The sequence below is a fragment of the Acomys russatus genome, chromosome 19 (genome assembly GCF_903995435.1).
Source record: "Acomys russatus chromosome 19, mAcoRus1.1, whole genome shotgun sequence".
NCBI classification, from domain to species: Eukaryota; Metazoa; Chordata; class Mammalia; order Rodentia; family Muridae; genus Acomys; species Acomys russatus.
The window spans coordinates 14655366-14670382 of NC_067155.1; the positions used below are offsets into that span (position 1 = coordinate 14655366).

Below are 15017 nucleotides of genomic sequence, written 5' to 3' on the forward strand. Positions count from 1 at the left end.
AAGAAAGAAAATGATGTCTAATTGAGTGGCAGGAAAAGAAAAGTGACAGCTGGGCGGTGGTGGTGCACACCTTTAATCCCAGCACTCGGGAGGCAGAGGCAGGCGGATCGCTGTGAGTTTGAGGCCAGCCTGGTCTACAGAGTGAGTCCAGGACAGCCAAGGCTACACAGAGAGACCCTGTCTCGAAAATTAAAAAAAAAGAAAGAAAGAAAAAAAAGAAAAGTGACGAGCCAGAGAACATTTGACACAATAGGATAGGCCCAACTCTCACAAGAAAAGAGGAAAAGGAAGCTACTTAAGGGGCAATGCAGAGAGACAAGACAGTTTTTACAGAGAGAGTTTGAATGAGAAAACAAACTGGACACAGGTGAAGACAGAATGAGCCAGAGGATGAGAAAGAGCCAGCAGATTGGAGCAGATTGCTGGAGTTAGTTTGAGGCTAAGTAGAGCCATTCAGGGGCTGAGAGAAAAGCCAGATTAAATAAAAATAGACGGTGTTGAGGCCTGGGTAGCATAACTATAGATTTTTTTTTTTTCTTCCAGGCCCACCATCTCAGCTTGTTGCTGATATAAATTAATCTCTATACAAAGTCAGGTTGATCATAAACATAATCAGCCCAGCCAGCCTATGGCCTTCTTGTTCTCAGAAATTCCTCAACCATAGCCTAGCTTCCTTGACTGCCAGGTACACTCTCGAGGTTAGCTAGAACTTCTTGTTAGCAAAATAACTTGAGTCAGAGCTGACCCACCCTGTTCTGCCATCCACCCCCTGTATGAACTAATTTTGGTTTTCATCCTTTAAATATGTAGTGCTATTTCCTCTCAAGGACTTGTTCAGATCCCAAACTGGCTACCTCCCTGAGGTGAGAAAATAAAGCTTTCATTTTAAGCTTCTGTGTCTGGGGTTTTCTCAGCTTCCACCCTAACCCCAATACTGGGAGAGGAGTTTGAGCCAGAACAGCTGAGCTGAACCAGCCAGCCCAGAGCTCAGTAAGACAAAAAAGGGTAAGCTTATTATGCAGTGAGCCTCAGAGGCTAAAAAACATTCTAGGCCTAGGTTTGATTGTACAGAGGCTAGAAGCTTCCAGGTCCAGCCCTAGGTTAGCCAACTGAGGCAGTAAACGTCGGAAATAACAATGGAAACAGGTGAATAAAAAATTCCTTTTACACTTCCAAGTACATAAATAACTGCAAAATTAATCACATTTAAAAACCAGCGCTGCACACCACTTAAGGCGTCGGGGCACCGGCCTCCGTCCCCACAGCTCCTCTCCAGGCTCCCTGGGAAGCCAGACTCTCCGGGGGCTCCACAAGCAGCTGAGATGGTCCAGGAATCCCGGACAGTGCCGCCTCAGGCAGAGCCCAGCAGAGAGGACCCGGCCGCCGCCCCCGCCGCCCCGCTTCTCCCCGGGACGCAGACTCGATCCCCGAGGGGAGACACCGGGGGCAGGAGCGCACACTAAAGGCCACAGGACTCTGCAACCTCCCCAGAACCATTGCCAGGCAGCTGCGCTACGCAGAGCAGAAGTGTCCTTGGCGGCCTCTGGTTCCAGAACTACATTTCCCAGAATACCTCAGGGGAGGCGCCTAGTTCTGTTACACTCCCCAGAAAGCTTAGGAGTCCATAAGTTCCATGCTTTTTAAACTACAGTGAGGTCAGTGGAAATCACTTTTTGGGAGATCTGCCTCCCGGGATTCTTTTCGATTTGTTCATTTCTGAAATGCTATGACGGACAAACAACTATGGATACTTTGCTGTTGTTGTTTTAGCTTTTCTGGAGACAGTTTCTCTGTGTAGCCCTTGGCTGTCCTGGAATTCGCTCTTTAGGCTAGTCTGACCTTGAACTCAGAGATAACTGCTTACCTCAGCCTCCCCAGTACGTGGATTAAAGGTGTTCGCATCACCTGGTGTTTGGTTGTAGGTCCAATTTTCTTTCTTTAAGATTTATTTATTTATTATTTTATGCACATCAATGGTTTGCCTGTATGTGTGTCTATGTGAGGATTTCAGTTGGAACTGAAAGTTACAGACAGGTGTGAGCTGCCTTGTGGGTGCTGGGAATCGAACCCTGGGTCCCCTGGAAGAAGAGCCAGTGCTCCCAACCGCCAAGCCATCTCTCCAGCTCCCAGGCTGAATTTTCTTAACAATTATATTTTATTATGAACTTATTAACCCAGAGTACCTCACTCATAACCCGACTAGCCTAAACAAGAGGAAAAGGAGATTAAAGAACACAAAAAGGAAACCGTCTGGGTATCAGTTCTGAGGAAAGATTCTCCTGACATAATCAGCAGGATTTCTTCTGCTGGAACCTGGAGCAGCAGCCAAAGCCTGGAGCCCCGAAGTTTTCACTGGAGCAGTTCTCTCGAGGAGAAGCATCTCAAAGGGGAGCGATGAACAGCCAAACAATCCCTAGTCTCCAAAAGACCAAAAGACACCCCGCCTCCTGTTTATGAATACACACACACACACACACACACACACACACACACACACACACACACATCCTCCCAGAGTCTGTTGGCGGATCTTTTTCAGCTGGCAAAAATCAAGCTCCCACATGAGATGGTTTGTCTTCTAGTGGATTAACACCACCTCTTCCCTCACAAGCCCGTTCCTCATCCCACACTTGGGATTATATATATATATATATAAAAACAGGTTTATCTCTCCTTCATTTGGGAATACGTTTTCAGTCTATACTTTGTCTACGGTTCGGGTTGAGGTATTTCTACCATGCTGTCTGCCATTTCTCTTCCATATTGTGGAACCCACTTAACTAATGTTCTATTGGTTTTGATATTGGGATATTTAGCTCTGTAATTTCCATCAAAAGATACTAACTTCCTATCCGCAGCTATAGAGACTTAGTCTGCTCCTAAAACTTAGATTTTTAAATTAGGACCTGCCTAAAGTCAGTAGAAATCAAGAAAGACTTTTTTTTTAAGATTTACTTTTCATGCAGTACCATCAGTGGCCAGAAGGGGCGTAAGATCCTGGAACTGGACTTAACAGGCGGTTGTGATCCACACAAAGTGTGGTCACTGGGAAGGGACATGGGTCCTTTGCAAGATCAACAAGAGCTCTTCACCACTGAGCCTTCTCTCCAGTCCCAGGAATTTTCTTCTCAAGATAATGTTAGCCTTGAACCCAGGGCCTTTCAAATGTTAGACACATGCTCTACTGCTGAGCTAAGCCCCCAGCTGGTCACTGGTGGATCCTAAGCAAGGACTCTACTGTTGAGCCCTGTGCCCTACTCAAGGATACATTCCTTTACTTGTGAGCTGTGTCCATGAAATAAAAATAGTTCCATTGGACCAGCCATGGTGGCCCATGCCTTTGATCCCAGCATTCAGGAGACAGAGGCAGGTGGATCTGTGGTTTTCAGTCAGCTTCATCTACAGTGCAAGCTCCAGGACAGGAGGCTGCACAGTGAGACCTGGCTTCAACAAACAGAACAAAAACAGCCCCAGTGAAATCAGAGATAGATAACCCTTACCCAGAAACCACTCCTGCAGTAGGATGCAGGTACCTGTGCATGGTGCAAACATCTGAAACAGGAGGGGCCTTTGAAAACACATTGGCAAAAAAAAAAAAAAAAAAAAAAAGCTTCTGCTTGGGCAGTGAGGGTGCGTGTCTTTAATACCAGAGTAGGGTGGAACTCTATGAGTTTGAGGTCACCCTGGTCTACACAGAGAAACCCTGTCTTAGGAGAAAACCTGCCTCTGAGTCTGATAAGTGGTGCATACATTTGATGAAGCTATTTTAGGCCCATCCCTTTTCTCCATCATTCAGGTTTAAGTACTACCATTGAGAACCATCCTCAGCCCCTCACTGAAGGAGTCTAGGCAGGGGCTCTACCACTGAGCCACACCCCCAACCCCTCACTGGGAGATTCTGGACAGGGGCTCTACCACTGAGCCACACCCCAGCCCCTCACTGGGGGATTCTAGGCAGGGGCTCTACCACTGAGCCACACCCCAGCCCCTCACTGGGGGATTCTAGGCAGGGGCTCTACCACTGAGCCACACCCCTAGCCCCTCACTGGGGGATTCTAGGCAGGGGCTCTACCACTGAGCCACACCCCCAGCCCCTCATTGGGGGATTCTAGGCAGGGGCTCTACCAGTGAGCCACACCTCCAGCTCCTCACTGGGGGATTCTAGGCAGGGGCTCTACCACTGAGCCATGCCCCCAGTCCCTTATTGGGGGATTCTAGGCAGGGGCTCTACCACTAAGCCATGCCCCTAGCCCCTCATTGGGGGACTCTAGGCAGGGGCTCTACCACTGAGCCACACCCCAGCCCCTCACTGTGGGATTCTAGGCAAGGTCTATATGAGTGACCTGCACCCCAACCCCTCACTGGATGGTTTGGGTGAACATGTGGTGGTTTGAATGAGAATGCCCCAATAGGCTCATATATTTGAATGCTTAGTCACTGAAGAGTAGAGCTCTTTGAAAAGGCTGGAAGGATGAGGAGGTGTGGCTTTCTTGGAGATATGGCCTACATTACTGGGGATGGGCTTTGAGATTTTAAAAGCACATGCCAAGCCCAGTGTCTCTTTCTCTCTGCCCCTCTGGCTTTGGATCAGGATGCAACTCTCAGCCACTTCTTCAGCACCATGCCTGCCTGCTGCCATGCTCCTGCCATATTAATAGGCTAAACCCCTGAAACTGTAGGCAAGCCCCCAGTGAAATGCTTCCTTTTATAAGAGTTGCCTTTGTCATGGTGTCTCTTCACAGGCATAGAACAGTGACTAAGACAGAAGTTGGTACCAGGGACTGGAGTGTTTCTGTGACAAGCCTGATCGTGTTGTCTGTTGAAAGGATAGTGGAAAATGTGGGGACATTGTACTAGAAAAGTGATTAGATGCTTTAATTAGAGCTTAATGGGCCATCCTAGTAGGAGCATGAATGAAAGTGGTGAGAGCAAAAGCTGGGCAGTGGTGGCGCACGCCTTTAATCCCAGCACTCGGGAGGCAGAGGCAGGCAGATCGCTGTGAGTTCGAGGCCAGCCTGGTCTACAAAGCGAGTCCAGGACAGCCAAGGCTACACAGAGAGACCCTGTCTTGAAAAACCAAAAAAAAAAAAAAAAAAAAAAAAAAGTGGTGAGAGCAGCTTGAACAGTAGGTGGCCCAGCTCAAGAAGTTTCAGAGGGGAAGAATATTATTAATATGTGGCCTAGAGCCCATTCTGGTGATATTTTTGAAAAAAAAAAAAAAGCTGATTTTTGCCCTTGTCCAGAAAAATCTGCCTGAAGCTAAACTGAAGAGTTTTGAATTAAAGATGTAAGGGAGGAGATTTCAAGACAGCCTAGTATTGACTCTGTCATGTGTTGGCTCCGATTCCTTAATGATTCTACTTTATTAGGAATTTATTAAAGGCAGATGCCTCTCTTACAGCCCGCCTACTCTAAATAGAAGGGAAAGGAGATTAAGGAGAAAAAGAATGAAACCTTCTGAGTATCAGTTTCATGGGGGGGCAATTCCCCTGATGGAATTCTCAGGAGTCTTGGGGATCATCTGTCTGACAGAAGAAGCTGCACCATCAGGGCACTGAATTTGGAGGTATCCCGGAGACCTCCGTGCCTGCTGCAGTCTCCAATCCTCCAACATTTTCAACATCGGTCAGGAATCTCCCTTCTCTCTTTCTGGTCCCCTCCTCCCTTTGATGGTCATTTTGCAATACAATAGCCCGGCCAGAGTTGCCGGGTCCCTGTCTTTTGTCTCAGGCTGAGGTGGCTCCTCTGAGTCTATCTCAGATGCTTATCAGTTTGTAGAGACAAAGTCTCAGTGGGGTCAAGCATTCCAAGACTGTTTTCATCTTGGGCCCAGACTAAGGCAAGATTACATTGTCTTCACAGTCATGTGGTAATTAGTGGCCACTCTTGAGGTGATCTACAATGAAATGGAGCAAGGTGGACAAAGACAAAGGCAAAATGTGTTTGAGGAGAAAAAGGGCAAGATGTAGTGTAATGGAGCTAAGTCTAGTGTAGATTACAAAGCTTAAAGAAAAGCCTGGTGCTAAATGTAATAAAGGGAGTGGTGAGCTCAGGGCAAGACCCTACCCAGCTAAGCTTCCAACTTGTCAAAAGGAATTAAGAATTTAAGCAGTGAAGGAAACGGCCAGGTACAGAAAGGCGATGTGTTTGTAATTGGCAGAGACCCAACAAAGAACGGAAACTGGCAGCTCATGCCACAAGGTCCTGGCTTTAAAGTCAAGGGTAGGAAAAACCCGGTTATGGACTCTCCCTCCTTGACTAATGAAAGCTGCTGAAGCCAGGTTTGGGCCATTGCATGCATCTTTGAAGTTGGAGCCTGAATTATGTTGGAGACCCCAAGATGTTGGAGATGCCAAAGCCAAGGGATCCCTGGCAAGGAGAGCTGCAGACTGAGTGTGAAACCAGCCCAAGAGAGATGTGTGTCTGCAGTCACAGAGCTGAAAGTAGCTGGAGATCAGAAGAGTGCTTTGACATCATACATGGAGATGCAGGGCTTGGAGTTTGCCTTCTGGTTTTCAGTCTTGCGTTGGTCCAGTATCTCCTCACTGTAGGCTTTGACCTTTTCCAAACCTACTTTATTTGAGGTTCTTTGATGCTTATACCTCCCTTCCAAACCACCTACCCTGGATAGGAGAGAAAGGAGGTTATAATAGGAACGAGAGAAATAGACCTTTTTGGACTTAGTTGATGGGAGTGATTCCCCTAGCACAGTTAGCAGGATTTCAGCAGCCCAGCCATTCAACCAAAGTTGCTGCTGGAACCTGGAACAGCAGTTGGAACCCGGATCCAAGAAGTGTTCTCTGGAGCGATTCTCTCTAGGAGCGTGTCTCTCTCTCTCTCTCTCTCTCTCTCTCTCTCTCTCTCTCTCTCTCTCTCTCTTTCTCGAAGTGGAGTGATGAATAGCCAAACGATACAGTAAGGGCAAAATTAATGCCACGTTCTGTATGAGAACTTGTTCTCCAGGTGACCCTTCTCCTTGCCAGCAGTCCAGAATGACACCTGCCAGAAGTCTCCAGAAACTTCACTGGAGTGATTACATACAAATAGCTTCCAATGTTCCTCTGAGATTAAAAAACAAAACAAAACAAAAAACAAAAAACAAAAAAACCTTTCCCCTCCAGACTCAGTCTCCACCCAATCTGCCAAATGGTCAATATTCCTGTGACCCACAACTTCCCTGAAGATCCAGCCCTCACTCAACCTGCCTAAAGGTTGACATTCCTGTGACCACCTGCCACACCCCTATGGTCTTTCCCCTTTATTAACCTGTTGCCCTTGAAGCTCTGGGTCACTCTCCTATCCTGCTGTGTCAGGAAGGATTGTGACTTGAGCTCTGAGCCGGTAATACAGGACCCTATGAATGTTGCATCAGCATTGAGTCCTGGTGGTCATTTCAAGGGGGGGGGGGTGTCTCACTGTCCCGGCCTGCTGGGTCTTCAATGGGTACCTTTGGCGGGGGCAGACAAGTGGGGGGACAGGAGACACAAGAAATGAGGGTAAGTCTGGATTCTGATCAAGCCCTATTTATTGAAAAATTTCACAGATTTTTTTTTATAAGGCAGGGGGCAGGGAAGCATATTGCTAAGGCAACCCAGCTGCAGGCTATCTCAAGATGCGAGGAATTCCAAGCAGGTCACAACATCCTGCCACACCAAATATTTTGCTATCTTTATCTAATCTAACTGTTAAACTACAACAGGGTAGCTCCGCCTAAATCTTATCTTTAGTCTAACTGCTGAACCATGAGAGGGTCAGCTGGTTTCTGGTAAAAGACAGACTGCTGGAGAAATAGGAACCTAGGCTCTGACAAGATGGCCGAACATTGGCCATATAGCCCGTCCCCAACATCTCACGATCCGAGAAATCTCTGTTTTACAATACCAAGACCTAAAAAGCCCCAGCCTCCTGTTTTGGGCTCACATATATATATCTCCTCTCAGAGTCTGTACAGGGATGTGTTTCAGCTGGCAACAATCAAGCCCCTGAACAAGGTGGTTCATCTTCTAGTGGATAAACATCACCTGCTCTCTCACAAGTCTGTTCCCCATCCCACACTTGGGATCAAAACAAAAACAATGTTCATATCCACTATGCCTCACTCTACGTCATTTCCTCCCTTTTGGAATGGAACGTATATTCTGTGCCATTGTACCGTTCAAAGCATCTGATCTGCGTTTTTATTTTTGTTTTACAGGGGATTGCAGTTAAGAGATTGTCATGAGTCTCAGAAGAGACTTGGAACTTGGGATGTTTAAACAGTGTTGAGACTGTTGATAGACTATGGGGACTTTTGAGGTTGGACTGGATGCATTTTGCATTCTGATCTGGCTACAACCCTACGAGGGCCCCCGGGGAGTGGATGGGGTGGTTTGATTGAGAATGTCCCCCACAGGCTCATATATTTGAATGCTTGGTCATAGCATGCTGCCCTGCTTTCTGTCATGATGTTAATGGATTCAGCCTCTGAAACTGTAAACAAGCCCCCAAATAAATGCTCTCTAGTTTATGGGCTGCCTTGGTCATGGCGTTCTTCACAGCAATAGGACATTGACTCAGATAGCCTGTGTTCTACCACTGGTCGCTACCCCAGCCGCTCGCTGGAGCATTCTATGCAGGGTCTCTTAACTCTGGTGCTGTATCAAGCTCCTACAGCTGAGTAGTTTAAGGTTTAACTTTTACCATGCAATATAATACGGGACTTCAGTGTTTTTTAAAGAGTAAACACGGTCAGCCTTGGTGCTGCTTGCCTTTAAATCTAGCACTCAGGAGGCAGAGTCAGGCGGTTCTATAGGTTCCAGGCTAGCCTGGTCTACATAGAACATTCAAGGACAGCCAAGGCTACACAGAGAAACTGTCTCAGGAAAAACAACAACAACAAGTATTCACAATTGTCTTTCGTGGAATTTCGGAAATGAACAAACTGAGAAGCAACTCTGGAGAGCAACACCCCCCAAAAGCGATTTCCACCTAAGATAACAAGGCTTTAGTGTGCCTCTTCTTGGAGTCTCAGAGGGCACAGAAGCAAAGCACTTCCGCTGAGGCATTCTGGGAATTGTAGTCCTGGCACCAGGGGCGGCCGAGGTCGCTTCCGCTCTAGCTAAGCAAAGTGGCCTGTCAGTGGTTCCGATGAGGTGACACCCTGGGGCGTCCCACAGCCCTTCCCTTCGTGTGCGCTCGTGCTCCCGATGTCTCCCCTCGGGGACCGAGTCTGCGGCCCGGGGAGAAGCGGGGCGGTGGCCGGGTCCTCTCTGCTGGGCTCTGCCTGAGGCGGAGCTGCCCGGGATTCCTGGACCATCTCAGCTGCTTGTGGAGCCCCCGGGAGAGTCTGGCTTCCCAGGGAGCCTGGAGAGGAGCTGTGGGGACGGAGGCCGGTGCCCTGAAGACTTAACTGGTATGCATCGCTGGTTTTTAAATATGATTTTTTTTGCATTTATTTACTTAGAGAGGAGGGCATGCATATGGAGGAGATCAGAAGAAAACTTGTGAGAGTCTGGTCTCTTCTTCCATCCCGTGGTGTCCAGAGACTCGAACTCAGGCGGTCAGGCTGGGCGGCAGTCACCTTTACCCGCTGAGCCATCTTGCAGGGCCAAACTCCCCTTTCCTTTGGAGGGTTTAGGTTTTTATTGGACATTATCATCATGGAGGTGGGAAAAGAGACTGTGGAGGAAGCTCTTGCAGATAAGCAAAGTTTACTAGTATTTACACCTTTAAAAGTGAGAGAAAAAGGACAGGAATTTCATTCCTATGAATGGAAACAATTTTATGTAAGGCAGTCTTCACAATTAACAGACGGTTCTGAGGGTGGGGGTCAGTCACGACGCAGTGTTCATCAGAGAGTTCTGTGGTTCTTAGAGATTTGTTTTTCTGGGGAGTCCCCCACAACAGGCAGGGACGAGTACCCTGCACCCCTGAAACTTCTAGAAATAGAGAATGTGGGCTTTCCTAACCCTCTGCTGTGAGTGAGCTGGGGCACGGACAGCTTGGTAACCTGCAGGCTGACACTCCCGGTTAACAGGAAGTGGGTAGAAAAGCCAGGTCTGGGCGCACAGACTTGGAATGCCAGCGCTTGGGGCTGATGGGAAGGCTGAGGCAGCCATGTGGACTGACTGTCCTAGCGATGCTCTCATGACGCCCTTCCTCCCCCCAGCTTGATTCCCAGAGCCCTGCCTTGTGTCAAAGAGAAGAAGAGAGCAATGACCAAGTCACAGGTAAGTCGGTGGCTTCCCCCACTCCCCCCAGTGCTAGGGACTGAAAACAAGACCCCTCCATGCTGGGCAAGCTCTGTGCAGCTGAGCCACACTGGACTGCGTGACAGTGCGAGGGGGTGTTGCTGAGAAGACAGGTTTGGTAGGAGGAGGGGTGAGAGAGGACAGTATAGTGGGGTACATGTGCTCAAAGTACACTGCACATGTGACAGTGTAAAGGGATCAATATATTTTGAAATAGAGAGGTGGGCTGGAGAGATAGGGTCTCCTGTTTCTAGGACTCTGTGGAGACAGGCAGATCCCTGGTGCTCACTGGCTGTCATCCTAGCCTCCTGAGCAAGTTCCAGGCCACTGAGAGACCCTGACTCAAAAACAAAACAAACATGGCCAGTACTTGAGGAAGGACACCAGAGGTTGTCCTCCAGCCTCTACAGGCATGTGCACTCTCATGTGCATAAGTACACTCACATGCATGCACACATGTGTACACATGTGCACAGAAGACTGGTCAGCCTCACCTCCTGCATTTGGCGTCCTGAGCGTTCATATCCTGAGTAACCAGGGAGGGTCTGACTGTTGCCATCTGCTTGGCTTCCGGGGTTGACCAAACTCCGGCAATGAAGGAATGAAGAAAAGACAGACACACAGACACATGTACAGACAGGCTGGGATGGAATGAGCCGTGGGCTCTGATGGAGACACACCAGCGACCTGGAGACTCAGCACATTTATTATACTCCACTGAGCACACAGGAGGCACGGGTCAGTCAGTTTAACATGAATACTGATTCAGTGGGTACATGGCGTTCAGCCAAGCTCTCCAGCTAACCAGTACAATCAGTTCCAGGGAGTAAATGCTTCTTTTGCTATTAACAGTGGTGATTTCCCCCCAGTTAATTTGTAGATGGTAAGTGTCCCGGATTCTCTGTATGCTGGCCTAAACTGAACACTTTAAAAAAATCTTGGGCCCTTTGGTAAGTGGTTAAAAATAGCAGTTTTAGCTGGGCGTGGTGGCGCCTTTAATCCCAGCACTTGGGAGGCAGAGGCAGGCGGATCGCTGTGAGTTCAAGGCCAGCCTGGTCTACAAAGTGAGTTCAGGACAGCCAAGGCTACACAGAGAAACCCTGTCTCAAAAAAAAAAAAAAAAAAAAAAAAAAAAAAAAAATAGCAGTTTTCCCGAAGCTTCCGCCTACTTAATTAAATTTTTGTTTTACATTTTATTGTGTGTATATAGACGGTGCATATTAGAGTATATGAATGTAAGGCATCCTTTATGGGACACTGTGTGGCCATGAATGGCATAACAATAAGTGTTGTTGGACATATATTGGCCGCTTAGTGCATATCATACAGCCCTGGGTCCTCTCTGTGCTCTCATTTAACCCATTCAGGGACACTGTGACGTAGGTAATATTAGACAGGAGGCAAAACGTAGGGCATGAGAAGTTAGTTGCTAAAGCTCAGCAGGCTAGAGCAGCCTTGAAGTGTGAACTGAGGTCCTTAAGGTGTGCAGAGCCTGTGCTCACACTCGGGACCCTGAACGTCAAAGCTGTTGACTGAGGTGTATTGTTTTTAAATTTTACCTGTATTACCTGTAGGCCCGGCTAGCAATCAATCAAGACGCAGACACTTGGTATATTTTAAAATAGCCTTGGTTGGCACTGGAGAGATGGCTCAGCGGTTAAGAACACCGGTTGCTCTTCTAGAGATGCTGAGTTCAATTCCCAGCAACCACATGAGGGCTCACAACCATCTATAATGAGATCTGATGCCCTCTTCTGGCCAGCAGGTGTATGTGCAGGCAGAGCACTGTATACAGAATAAATAAATATATAAAATAAATAAATATAAAAAATAAATATAAAAAATAGCCTTGGTCAACCTGGGGCAGGGCAGATATCAATCCTCTAAACTACCTCCCATAGTGTGGCAGGCATGGGATCCCTACCTCAATCCCATGCCATCTGCTTCTAATAACTTCTATCAAGCTACCTCCCATCCATAATCCCAAATACTTGCTAATGTTCTTCACCTGGGCTGGATTCTCCATCCACGCTGGCCATGTGCTTTTCCTCCATCTAACCCATCTTCCCTTCAGGTCTCTCTTCTCCTCCTGGCTGTCCTTTCTTCTTTCCAGGATTCCTCTCTCTCTAAGCCCCACTTATCTCCTCTGCTCTGCCCAGGTGGGATGGCTTTTTATTAAACAAAAGGTGGGTCAGAGAGCAAGCAGTAATTAGCATCAAAATACATCAGATTATCCCAACAAAGGTGTGTTCCTGAGAACACAGAAGTGTCTGTTCCAGAAGGTTCCCAAGGTCTGTATCTTTAGTTAGGGTTTCTTTTTCTTTCTCCATATCCACCCTGGGGACAGAGTTTCCATGGGTAGCCCTAGCTGTCCTGAAACTCACTCTGCAGAGCAGGCTAGCCTTGAATTCGGAGATCTTCCTTCCTCTTCCTCCTGGCCCGGTTTATGAGGCATTTTCTTAATTGAGGTTCCCTCCTTTTATATAACTCTGACTTCGGGTTGACACAAAGCCAGGCAGTACAGCCCAGTAGACTGACAGGATTAAGAACGTAAGAGGTGATTCAGACTTGAGTGCTGTCCTCCAACCACTTCTGGACACACAAGCATATAACAAATTGGGGGGATTTTTTTTTTTTTTTTTTTGGTTTGGAAACATTTGCATGGACTTTACTAATGAAGTATTCTGAATCTGAAATTCATAACGCTCCACAATGTAAAACACTTTAAATGGTATCAACTCTCCTGAAATGGGTTTCAGAGCATTTGTAGTTTGAGCATGAAGGCACACCTGAGCGGTAATGCCCAGTCAGAGCAGAGCATCATGGATGCAGAAGGAGCCAGGCATTGGCAGCTGTTTCCAGTACCAAGTCAGCACACTACTCCCCAGTATTTCCTTTCTCTTTCTTTCTTTCTTTCTTTTTGCTCCCTACCCTCTCTGTAGCCATGGAAAGTAGTCAATGGGCAATACTGGCTGGTGCTGTGTGTCCATGTGACAGACAAGCTAGAGTCCTCAGAGAGGAAGGAGCCCCAGTTGAATAAGTGCCTCTTTAAGATCCAGCTGTAAGGCATTTTCTTAATTAGTGATCGAAGTGGGAGGGCCCAGCCCACTGTGGGCGGTGCTTTCCCTGGGCTGATGGTCCTGGGTTTTATACAAAAGGGGCTGAGCAAGCACCCTTCCATGGCCTCCACAACACCTCCTGCCTGCAGGTTGCAGCCTCCTCGAGTCCCTGTCCTGACTTCCTTCAATAATAAACAGGAACATGGACGTCTAAGGCAAATAAACCCTTTTCTCCCCAACTTGCCTTTTGGCCATGGTGTTTTGTCCCAGTAATATAATCCCTAATACAATGGGCACTGTGTAAACAGTTGCTCAGGTCTTGGTGACATTGGGTATGAAACTGAGGTGGCCTGTGTCTGCTGTCACAGGAGGCGGTGACGTTCAGGGACGTGGCCGTGGTCTTCAGTGAGGAGGAGCTGGGGCTGCTGGATGCTGCCCAGAGGAAGCTGTACCATGACGTGATGCTGGAGACCTTCAGGAACCTTCTGTCAGTGGGTGAGGATGGTGCCCTGTGCCCCTTGTCAATGTCAGAAGTTCACGTCCAAAGTCTTGGTTACACTCCACTGCTTTCCTTTTAGGTTTATTTATTGTGTGTTTTATGTGTATTTGAGTGTTTTGCCTGCATGTATGTCTGTTAGTTTGATAAAATTATGTTTGTTTCTCAGTTTCTGAGAATTGGGCTGGACTTCCTGCCAACCAGGGAGGGAGGAGAGAGTGGAGGAAGTAGGAGATTCAGCTACAGAGAAGGTCCAGGAGACATGGGGCAGGGGAGAGAGAGAGAGAATAGGAAAAGCTACAAACTGCTAGTATCTCTGAGATGTAAGCTGGAAGGAAGCCAGTTTATCTTAGAAGGTTAAGAACAGAGTAATAACTGCTCAGTTTCTGTCTTAACCCAGCTATTCTGTTTCCTGCTCAATGATTAGCTGTAAGCTGCTTTATTGGCAACATTGAGACAGGAGATTCTCAGAACAAGGATTGCAGCCAGCTATGGGTTGACGGGTGGGTGGGCCTTACAGAAATCAGCATCTGAATCACACAACAACCTTATGCCTACAATATGGGGGCCACTTGCATTCAAACTACTAAAACTACTACACTCCACTTCCTGGCCCCCACAGTCTTTAAAAGTTCAAAGTGGCTTCTGAGACTCATTCAATCTCTCTTTTTAAAATCTTTTCTCCTGGAAGAGCTTCCCTGTGTAGACTTGGCTGCCCTCGCCTTGCCTTATAGACCAGGCTGGCCTCGAACTCACTGTGATATGCCTGCCTCTGCCTCCCAGAGTGCTAGATTAATCATGGCATTTCTTAACTGCAATCCCTGTAAAATCAAAATCAAGGAGCAGGTCACAGAAGCCAACACACAGTGGCACAGACTCTACCATTCTAAACGGGAGGAAGGGGAGCACTGTGAGGAAATACTGCACCAAAACAAGAACAAAAATCAGGAAGGAAAATCCAAATTCTGCCTCTCCATGTCTGAGGTCAAAGTGCTCTAGTGACCCAGCCTGCGAGATCTTCAATGGGTACCTGTGGAGGGGGCAGACAGGTAGGGAGACAGGAGACACAAAGAAATGAGGGCAAGTCTGGATTCTGATCAAGCCCCCTTTATTGAAAAATTTCACAGAGTTTTCATAGGCACGAAGGCATGGGTATTTGCATAAGCAGGGTTGCTATGGATACCTAACTCTGGAATGCTCCAGCAGGCGTCTCCCTTTACAACTGCTATAATC

The 15017-nt window shown here is 47.6% G+C and overlaps 2 protein-coding genes and 1 pseudogene across 3 annotated transcripts in view; 1 reads left to right on the top strand and 2 right to left on the bottom strand.

Moving 5' to 3' along the window:
- LOC127203712 (zinc finger protein 235-like) overlaps positions 1-15017 on the bottom strand; it is a 301721-nt gene that overhangs the window by 35635 nt on the left and 251069 nt on the right. The window lies entirely within an intron of this gene.
- The window catches only part of LOC127203721 (zinc finger protein 235-like), a 190191-nt pseudogene that overhangs the window by 9042 nt on the left and 166132 nt on the right, over positions 1-15017 (bottom strand).
- The window catches only part of LOC127202939 (zinc finger protein 112-like), a 55974-nt gene continuing 50888 nt past the window's right edge, over positions 9932-15017 (top strand). The window contains exons 1-2 of the mRNA XM_051161782.1: positions 9932-10208; positions 13657-13783. Coding sequence (XP_051017739.1) covers positions 10194-10208; positions 13657-13783 — 142 coding nt within the window. The 5' untranslated portion in view covers positions 9932-10193. The remainder of the gene's footprint in view (positions 10209-13656; positions 13784-15017) is intronic.